The sequence below is a fragment of the Euwallacea similis genome, chromosome 20, assembly GCF_039881205.1.
Source record: "Euwallacea similis isolate ESF13 chromosome 20, ESF131.1, whole genome shotgun sequence".
NCBI lineage: Eukaryota > Metazoa > Arthropoda > Insecta > Coleoptera > Curculionidae > Euwallacea > Euwallacea similis.
In genome coordinates, this window is record NC_089628.1 from 2,367,067 (window position 1) to 2,376,210 (window position 9,144).

The window sequence follows — 9,144 nt, forward strand, 5'->3', positions numbered from 1 at the left end:
CGTTCACGCCACAGAAACTACGCCTTATAGAAAAATTGCTTCAAGGGCTCAAATTCATAATTCCCTGCAAGAAGAGTACTTTTTTTCTCTTCAGCGCCATAATCGAAATTTTCATAGTCTTTGCCCCATTCATCATTCAGCCCTTCCTCCTCCTCAAAATTACTTCTCGACGCATCTCCTCCGTAGCTGGTTTGCTGCAAGTGGATGTCGGCCAAAGGGACCTGGAACAATTTCTGCTCCTTTGAAGTAGATCCTACCCCATCAGGGCTGCTCTGCTGCACCCTGTAACTGCCAGTGACCACGTGTTGTCTCACAGGGTCGATTTCGCCCGAATTTTTAGCCTCGTGTAATTGAAACTTCTCCAGTTTCACAGATTTTTGAGAGTTGGCATAATCGCCTTCATAATTTTCAGGATTAGACTCAATCTCATTAAAAGTGTAGGGGTCAACTTCAGGGGGGGGACTGAGGCCTGGGTCTTCGTTTAAACCTGAGTCCGCGTAGCTGCTCCAGTCGTGGTGTTTTTTATGCTCGTATTCATCCTGGATATCCCAGTTCTCATGTTCATTACCATCTGAAAAATAAGTAAATAAACTTAGAAAAAATGCCGATTTCATGCTGCCAAATTCACCTAAATCTTTGTGGTGATGTCCATGTTGATGCTCATGTCCGACCTTGTGCTTGTGGTCGTGTCCATGTTGCTTATGCCCGTGATGGTGGTGGTGCTTATGGATGATTATGTTGGGTAGAGGAGGCGGTGGTACATGCTTGTAAACTGTGTGCACATGCCGATGGTTGTGTTTGTAGATCGGTAGTAGAACTTTGATATGGACACTGCAATATTTTATTTAGACTTGTTTGAATGCGAACTAGTCACGATGAACTTACTGTTTCCCTTGATGGCCCTCTGAGCAGCATAAGGTGAAGTAATACCCCATGAAAACTAAGACAATTGAAGGCCCGTTCATCGTTAATCAGTAGTTTGAGCTCTGTAGTTTTAAACTTGAACAGACCGCACAAAAGAAATTATTTTATATTAACTTCCGAATTTCCCCCCAAATAGATCCAATTATTATTTGTGGGTTTTGCTTAATCCTGCAATTTTTGCCTAATTAGCAGTAATTTATTAAGCGGCAATAAATGGTGTTTTCACTTGTAAATTTAAAGAAAAATCGATTTCTGCATGAAGTGTACAAATGTTGATGATTAGATTTGGCATAATACAGCCTGGGAGCAAGTTATTATTACGCAACAAAATTATTTATCCGGAATAAACAAGATTTAGAGATTAAAAATGGATGTTGTGCAGTCAAAGGAAAAGTTGTGCTAATATTCAAATATCGCCGAAAAATTTGAATAAGCCGCCACCTGCAGAATAGCGATGCGTCAATTCAAGTGACCAATAGCGAAACAGCTTTCAGCGGTCATAATGTTTTTTCTTTCATTTGTTTAATCAGTGGTTTTTAATGGCGGCTTTTTGACAGGATGCAGAGCTCAGTGAGAGTTGTGATTTTCAGGAGATTTTTGTCTGGAAGTGTGCCAAAAACTTAAAAAAATTTAAGTCTTGGTCGTTATAGGTAACTCGTGCAAAGCCAGTATTAAAATGTCTCTTGATTTGCGATTTTTGATGAATTGGACACAGGGTGCCAAACTTGTGAGGAGTTTTCATGCCTTCACGGCTTATTTCTCTGTTTATCAAGGGGGTATGAAATAATTTTTCTTGACCTTGGTAAATTCACATAATTCATAATGCTGCAGTTTGGTGTTCAATGCCGAGCCGGTTTTCGACGGTTACAATGACTCTTCGCTCATTTGTTTAAATGACGTTCTGTAATGGCGGCTCTGACGCAATAAACTGTGATCATTTAAGAACATCTCAAGTAGGCAGTGGAATATCAGACACGTGTCTGAGATTAGTTCACATGTTTGATGATAAATACTAATATGTTTAAGCAACGTCCTACGTTTTGGTTCTCTGCCTACTGCAAAGTTTCTTTTAAGAATCACCCTGCATAAATGTTAAATAGTTCGATTTATTGTGATTTTAAAAAGAAATCCTCCCTCCCCTCCCACTCCACAATTTAGTGGGGCCTATACACGTGCTTTGGGTAATTTTCGAGATTGAGGATGCCTAATTTGGAGGGAAGTTCGGCACTTCAGGAGCCAATCTAGGTTTTTTCGTTTATTAATCAACTAGAACGACAAACTAGACTCAAAAACGCAATTTCCACAGTCAAATTTATCTTAATTAAAAGTCTGTAGAACTGCTGTATCATCAGAGATGTGAAGAAAAAGCCAGCTTTCATTAACAAACAGTTTAATTTTATATTGAAATGTACGACACCTATTCAATACTCAAAAAACCACATAAAAAGCAAATTAATAGCTTAAAACTACCATCCTCCGTGTCCTCCAAAGCTGAAGGGCTTTCCTCCATGACTGTGTCCGCCACCGCCACCACCTCCATGGTGGACGGTTTTGTAGACGGTTTCGTGATGGTGGTGAGTATGATGAAATTCCGGCACTATTATCTTCACGTGCTCATGATGACTGAAATTTGTTGCCAAGTCATAGAAGCTAGGCAGAGACCTAGAGCTACTTACTCTCCTCCTCCTCCTCCCGCTTTGACTACTGTGCAGTAAATTAGGGACACCACCGAGTAAAATAGCTAAAAACAAACAAGTGAAACCAATTTCTTATGACTCAAAAACATTCCTCACCCAAGAGAAAAAATTCATTTTCACTGTGTCCAAAGACTAAAGAATCGCAAATATCTCCGGTACATTATCGTCTGCTGTTTTTATATACGGTGTGCCCAAAAACTTTTTGGTTCTTGTAAGCGTTGGTGGTGGTGCCGAAAAGAGGCCGGCCGCACTCGTTCCATTCGCGAACAGAGATGCGATGCAATCTATGTTTGTAATAAGGACAGAATGTGGTCTAGATATGACATAAGTCGCTTTCGTTAGTTCGATAACTAGTGCCGGGTTTAATGCATTTTTGGTGCGAGGAATTCCCCCAAAAACTGCGCCACACACCACCTGATCTTTGCACGTATTTATCAGAGAATGCCCCATGTATATGTAACATAGTTAGGCCACAGAAACGATCAGCGCTAGGTGTTAGCTAATATTACATAACTCTTAATTAGGGAGTCATTAGCGATTTTGTTTGATTGTGCTCGATTTCCGGGGGGTGATCTAATCATCCTCATTCACAGCAGGGGAATCCATCAGGAGATAATCTAGCGATTAACCTAAATCTGTCCAGAGTATACCCATGAGTGGTATTCTTATACTACAATAGTGATGTAACTGCCATCTCTGTATATTGTTTCAGTAGATGATGAATGAAACCAGGGATAATCAAAACCGAGGCACTGGGTAAATATTATAGTTCTTTAGTTGGACCGTTCTAGGTAAATACCCATCAACATCAATTAAGGTTTAATATTTCGGAGTAGCTGCAGGTTCGGGTGTTGTAGTTGGTTTGAAATCAACTAATGCTCAAGTAACAGTCTTTATTTTTAAATAAATACGGACGTAGTAAAATCGCTGCGTTCCCAAATTAATTAACCTAATAAAGTCAACTATGTTAGCAGGACTTAAGTCTATAGCTTACTTGAATTTAAACACCTAAGGTAAAAATGTCAGGTACCTGCTCCTCATTGAGGAAATGTATTAATTAAACCCGTAAATTGTCTAGACTCGAGATGAGCCCCACAGAGTGGTCGACTTTTTTGTTAATCAATTAAGATATATTAAATTAAACTGAACATCTCGTTTACTTCCTCCTTTGCTGATGAGCAACTGGTTGCATCTTCCTGGTGTGATCTGGCGAATTTTCGTACGAATACTCTTGACTAACTGGACATAGGCAGGGCACCAGCTGGACGTTCTGGACAGCACTGGGAGTGAGTTGGGCAGGCAGGGGCACTTGAAGAGGTATGCTGTATGGTAGGGGAGCGGGCACGTACTGCCTGTAGTAGTCTGGCGGAGAGTATAGAACTCTAGGGCTCCTGAAATTAATTTGAGAAAATTTCATTTTTTTTCTTGACAAAATGGTAGATGGTAGGGCGTTATTGTTGCTATTCAGAGTTGATGGAAACTGCTCTGCTCTGCTCGACCACCCTTCACTTAGATTTCCCATCTGCCTGTTGTCGACCACGTATGTGGTCAAGTGGTTTTCGAAATTAATTACTGAGAAGCGCATCAGATATTGCAACATCATGCCGTGGCTTCTGAAGTAGAACGAGGTTATTTAGGTCTGACAGCGGGTCCATCGTAGGCACTACTAAGTCATTCCGGGTTTTTAATGATCGAGCAAAAACAAGTGTTTGGTTTACTAATTGTTTTTCTCCGTGTATTTACGTAAGCATGGTCGGTAGACGCAACATTACAGAAGAATGGTGGAGCGTAAAGAATGGAATGAAGCTTACAGCGTTACAAGCGGTGAAGCAGTAAAAGAGGATGATGTCTTCTTTGATTATGTGTTCTTGATTTGGATTACTACTTTGATTAGCACTTGATTACTGTTTATTGTATGTGATATCGAGTGTTTTAACTTACGTGGGTTTTGGTTCTTCGGCGGTGCTGAACCAGAAGGCTGAAGACTGAGACAGGGCCGCCAAAAGACTTGCCATGAACATCTATAAAAAAGGAGAGCCTTGAAATAAAGACATTTTAAGGCAAAATTATGTTCACTTTGTCGCTTTAATAGAACAATCAAAGGAACGAGTACGTATCCGAGGCCAGTTTTTTATTCTTCTCAATATTTTATATATTTTTTTCTTCAAATGATCCTTTAACCTGCGACTAAATTCAAATCCAATATTGTATTCTTGGTTGCATAATTCGACGTAACTACGTCTATGTAAAAAATTCCAAAGAAACAAAGATAGCCATGGAACACTGCCAGTTTTAGTCGTCATGGATACCGCTGCAAATTGACGTAAGCTAGACAAAATGGAGTCGACAGGAGTTTTCACTCATAGAGAGATTTGCATTTGTGGAAAATTAAAAAGAAAATTAGCAGCAAAATGGTCAACGCTTGGATTAGTTCGGATCAAACTTACCGCAGGTTTCGTGGAACCCAACGAGGGGTAAGATTTACTATTTACATACATACATCGGTATTTCTTAAAATGTTTTTATTGCGAGACGTGGCAGAGTAGGGTTGGGTACCTGGTAATTCAGGGGCGGAATCAAATTTTTTTAAAGGCGCCCAACCTATATTTGTAGAATTAATGTAAATTATGAGCATTTCATTGTCTTTCTAAGAGATATGTGCACATGCAGATATATTCATTTTGATGAAGAACATTTGCAAAATACGATTTTCTGTAGCCAAAGGATAAAGATACCACAGACAAAATTGAAATTGATATCGATAAATAAATATCGTTGGACGGACTATTACAGATCAAATCAAATACTTTCTTGTCCATTGATGAGGAGATAAAAATCTGAAAGAAATCGGGCCGATTAACATGTTAAAGGATGCGCGAGTCAAGGAAATTGAATATCCGGCCAACACCTGTATCAACTGTTTTAGATAGTGGAATGCGACCGGTTAAACCTCAAGAAAAGTCACCGCACCTCTGGGAAAATAGAGCTAATAAACGACTCAGGATTTGTGTTTCCAGTTATAAGGGAATAATGCGATGATCAGTTAACACATACGTGTCAGAGATGTGTTAGTTTGAGCACAATTTACTTACTAACCAAGTAGCGAAAAAACTTGAAACTCAGGAAAATAGCATATTATTAGCCTCATAATTAAGACCCAAGAAACTTAACCAAAAACTGACAAACTTGAATACAAAAACCAAATAAATTAATGATGGCCCAATGAAGAAATTTACGAGCCTGTCAGTCAAATAACACATATTTACACTGGCACGACGATAAATAAGCCGAGGAGACAACATAATGAGTACCACTTTTCAACGATTCATAGGATGCGGGAACAATAGCCGACAGTCAGGTTCAACCTCCCCCCCCTGGTTCTATATGGAGATATCAGGCAATTAGTAGTCAGAAGTCGTGAAGAGTTCTTGAAGAGACTCATTGCTGCTGTCAGATTTTCGAGATCAAAATGATCTGTTAAGCGGCAATGATTGACAGCTCCTCATTACTCAGTTTAATAAAATCCAGGGTACTTACCAATACGTGGGTACCACTAACCGTCATGGTGCACAAACAAGCGGACGAGAAAAATCAATGATTTTGGGAACTAAAGAGCACCTGTAACGCGATTCTATCGGAGATGAGCAGAAGAATGTGGCCGGATGGCGCCCGGCTTGATTATATAAACTTATATGGGGCCTAAACCCTTCCTTCCATGCATGAGGCCGCCTTCATGGCAGTAGTGTCGGAGGCCCTTGGTCACATACGCGCTTCCGATAGGTCCGTCAGTGCCTTAAGACCGGTCATATATTGTTTGAGAAGTTGAGTAAGTTATTGAAGAATTATTAGTCAAATTTTCTAAGAATAAGGGTTCTTAATATGGGGCCTTGCTAGGGACTGCAAGCCTTGACTGTAATGGGAAATAAAACACTTTCTGCGAGTGACGTCGGAAATCCAATAGCTGCCATAGAAGTGGCGTATTGCGAAATGAGTTAAGTTTTTGTGGGGTTTTTAGTGTAATTCTTGGCAGGTCTTTCCAGGAATGACTTTGTTTTCGGTAGCCAAATTCTCAAATCTGAAAAATAGATCTCTCTAAGGGAATGACGTCAACATGCCATAGGCATCCCCGCGATTCTGTAAAGGCCAAACTCTGTAGGGAGCATTGATTGATATTTGAAATGTTTCTACACCTCTTTTTAATTGCCATTTAAGTTTCCCGATTAGTGGCAACCACTAGGCGATTCCTCGCAATTTAGAAACCGGAAAACTTACTCATCCAGTATCTCATTTAATTTATCAAAACAGGGCTCGTAGTGGAGTGCTTAATTGGCCCTCGGTAAACTCCGACGATCTCCTAAATTATTTTAAAGCGTTTGCTGCTTCTTCGGCCATCCCCCCCCCCCCCCCCCCCTCTCGCGGTCTTTATTCTTCATCTGATGATCTACGATCCGAAACAATTTACATATTATCTATGTATGTGCCGGTTGTGGGCAGGCCGCACATTGTCCGTAACGAATAAATTTGGGCCGCTTACAAGATCTACAAGTCATAATGTCAGGTTTTTCGGAATATATTGTCGTGTTTAGAAGGCACCGTTTAGGTGCAACGGCTGCCGTAATGGGTTTATATCGACATTGTATATCTAGAAATTTTTTAAAATACCGTTTCGAGCTTTTACGACTTTTCCGAGTATTTTCCGGCAGATTGTGCGGTTGTACTGCTAACTGAACAAATAAATTGTAAAACTTTATTTGTCCCGCCATGAATTAGGAGCCGGTATTGCTTTACTGGTTGTAAACCAAGTCATTGATCAGAGACGGACTTTGCTTTAGTTTTGCCTCTTCCCTACTCAACGATAATTTGACATCTGACAGTCGAGGCGGCAAGAGGGCTCATGCAACTGTTAGAAAACTTAATTTTCAGAAAAGATTGATGGACTTCGGCTCGTCTGACCGAACTACACCGCCCTTTCCTTTTATTAAATTGTTAGAAGTTTTTTCGTGTAGTCCGCGGCTCACGTCTTCATTATTTCGTAATTTAATGACTCTTTTATGCTAATTTGTTAATGAAATAAAAATAATGCCGTCGCTCTTAACGGGGTGCTCGTAATGGCAATTAAAAATGAGGCACAGGGGCGGCCTTGCTCCACGAAACAGCACCTATGGAATATCTAGACGGAAGAGTTGAGAAAAGATAAAAGTGCGTTTCTGCTCACATGTCTGTATTAACCGTGGTTGAATTCTTTTCGAGCCGTCCCTGACTCACCAAACTTATCTCTAACGTTAACACTTACCGTGTTTAGTAAAACAAAGGGCCCTGTTGTGATTCCTGCATAGGAAATGCGGTCAGATCAAATTGAAATATAATTTACTTTTAACAAGGCACAAAAGGCAATTAGTCGAAACAACTGGTTTTGGTTTATTACATGCCCGGGTTAATCACTTTAAGCCTTTTATGACAGTGGAAGAAGTGCGCTTCACGCAGCCAAACACGATTGTTTATTTTGAGAACAAATTCAAAGAACTCCAAAACTAAAGAAAAATCTCAAATCTTAACAACGTGGATGCCGCCCTGACAACTTCGTCATTCGGTCTAGAGCCATGACAGTTTTAAAACGAGAGAATGGGACGTTGTTGCTATCTCTTCAGAGGGGAAAAATTTTAAGGGATTTTTGTTATTTTAGTGTATCATCTGTTCTAATTTTAAAAAAATTCCGAGAAAACTACATTATTCTGACTGTTTCTACAGCTATGACAGTTTGGACACAGATGTAGAACGCATCGTTGCAATTTTTCGTTTAAGCTGGCAAATTTTTAAAAATTTCAATTGCTCTGTTTCTTTTTCTTCCATTGCCGTTTTCATTGAAACGCAACGCAAAAACCCCGCAAGTCATCGTATTTCTCAAGAGAATAACAAAAGAGAAAGTACCTCCTGTGAACATTCGCAGTAAAATTACGCTTGTGCAAACATATTTTTCGCGGTCGCTAATTAACCGCAAATCCATTTAACACGGTCACGTGAGCTGAAATGGCCGTTTCGACGCTACTAATAACGTTATTGATGACGCTTGTCATCACGTGCTGCATATGGGCAGCCGCCGGGTACGACCCTAATGATCCTGAAATTAAAACGGTGATTCCTGAAAAAGGTAAGAAGAAATGCAGTCATGGAAAGACTCTTTTAAGTTTCAATCTTTGGAGAGTTTGTGAAACTGGCATTTGAGCTTGAGCGAAGGTTAAAGGGGCATTTTGGAAAACACAAGTGTCAAAAATTTTAGGTCATTTTGAGGCTTTTTATCCCAGAGGGGAAGTTCTGGGTTCGGCGAGGGCTGCACACTCTCATGGAAGCTTTTACAAACACCGAAACCCAGCCTTGGTCGACGCGAGGAATGCGGCTGCTTATGGGTTCAGATTTGACGGGAAAAGGAGATTTAACTACGATTAAATACGCATTTGCTTGTAATCTATGCTGACAATAATTAAAGCTTCTATTGAATGGTTCGCCCTGAATTTTTATACGGAAA

At 40.1% G+C, this 9,144-nt stretch overlaps 4 protein-coding genes across 5 annotated transcripts; 1 reads left to right on the forward strand and 3 right to left on the reverse strand.

Annotated features, from left to right (window-relative positions):
• Positions 1 to 17: 17 nt before the first annotated feature.
• Positions 18 to 1,135, reverse strand: LOC136415588 (uncharacterized). The gene is made up of 3 exons (XM_066400227.1): positions 886 to 1,135; positions 629 to 831; positions 18 to 571 (listed from the first exon to the last, which is right to left on the reverse strand). Exons 1-3 carry the CDS (start codon positions 963 to 965, stop codon positions 18 to 20), a joined length of 837 nt encoding a protein of 278 aa, XP_066256324.1. The 5' UTR covers positions 966 to 1,135.
• Positions 1,136 to 2,371: 1,236 nt separating this feature from the next.
• LOC136415509 (uncharacterized) lies at positions 2,372 to 3,007 on the reverse strand. Its single transcript, XM_066400098.1, has 3 exons — positions 2,718 to 3,007; positions 2,601 to 2,665; positions 2,372 to 2,547 (listed from the first exon to the last, which is right to left on the reverse strand). The coding sequence occupies exons 1-3, from the start codon at positions 2,733 to 2,735 to the stop codon at positions 2,391 to 2,393; spliced, it is 240 nt and encodes a 79-aa protein (XP_066256195.1). The 5' UTR covers positions 2,736 to 3,007; the 3' UTR covers positions 2,372 to 2,390.
• Positions 3,008 to 3,507: 500 nt separating this feature from the next.
• On the reverse strand, positions 3,508 to 6,464 carry LOC136415603 (uncharacterized). 2 transcript variants are annotated; one of them, XM_066400254.1, is made up of 3 exons: positions 6,159 to 6,464; positions 4,563 to 4,642; positions 3,508 to 4,012 (listed from the first exon to the last, which is right to left on the reverse strand). In XM_066400254.1, exons 1-3 carry the CDS (start codon positions 6,183 to 6,185, stop codon positions 3,778 to 3,780), a joined length of 342 nt encoding a protein of 113 aa, XP_066256351.1. In that variant the 5' UTR covers positions 6,186 to 6,464; the 3' UTR covers positions 3,508 to 3,777. The 2 variants fall into 2 exon arrangements, with proteins under 2 accessions (XP_066256351.1, XP_066256353.1); XM_066400256.1 differs by lacking the exon at positions 6,159 to 6,464 and adding an exon at positions 4,698 to 4,771.
• Positions 6,465 to 8,382: 1,918 nt separating this feature from the next.
• LOC136415711 (uncharacterized) lies at positions 8,383 to 9,121 on the forward strand. The gene is made up of 2 exons (XM_066400445.1): positions 8,383 to 8,769; positions 8,899 to 9,121. The coding sequence occupies exons 1-2, from the start codon at positions 8,649 to 8,651 to the stop codon at positions 9,063 to 9,065; spliced, it is 288 nt and encodes a 95-aa protein (XP_066256542.1). The 5' UTR covers positions 8,383 to 8,648; the 3' UTR covers positions 9,066 to 9,121.
• The last annotated feature ends 23 nt before the right edge of the window (positions 9,122 to 9,144 follow it).

What these genes read in the sequence shown, in the direction of transcription:
- LOC136415603 (XM_066400254.1), bottom strand. Translation starts at nt 6,185, where the DNA reads ATGACGGTTAGTGGTACCCACGTATTG. An exon ending in TTAGTGGTACCCACGTATTG is followed by an intron (nt 4,643 to 6,158) that starts GTAAGTACCCTG and finishes CCTTTTTTATAG; the next exon opens with ATGTTCATGGCAAGTCTTTT. An exon ending in GCCGAAGAACCAAAACCCAC is followed by an intron (nt 4,013 to 4,562) that starts GTAAGTTAAAAC and finishes AATTAATTTCAG; the next exon opens with GAGCCCTAGAGTTCTATACT.
- LOC136415509 (XM_066400098.1), bottom strand. An exon ending in GCGGGAGGAGGAGGAGGAGA is followed by an intron (nt 2,548 to 2,600) that starts GTAAGTAGCTCT and finishes AACAAATTTCAG; the next exon opens with TCATCATGAGCACGTGAAGA.
- LOC136415711 (XM_066400445.1), top strand. Translation starts at nt 8,649, where the DNA reads ATGGCCGTTTCGACGCTACTAATAACGTTATTGATGACGCTTGTCATC. An exon ending in AACGGTGATTCCTGAAAAAG is followed by an intron (nt 8,770 to 8,898) that starts GTAAGAAGAAAT and finishes CAAAAATTTTAG; the next exon opens with GTCATTTTGAGGCTTTTTAT.
- LOC136415588 (XM_066400227.1), bottom strand. Translation starts at nt 965, where the DNA reads ATGAACGGGCCTTCAATTGTCTTAGTTTTCATGGGGTATTACTTCACC. An exon ending in GAGGGCCATCAAGGGAAACA is followed by an intron (nt 832 to 885) that starts GTAAGTTCATCG and finishes AAAATATTGCAG; the next exon opens with TGTCCATATCAAAGTTCTAC. An exon ending in ACATCACCACAAAGATTTAG is followed by an intron (nt 572 to 628) that starts GTGAATTTGGCA and finishes CTTATTTTTCAG; the next exon opens with ATGGTAATGAACATGAGAAC.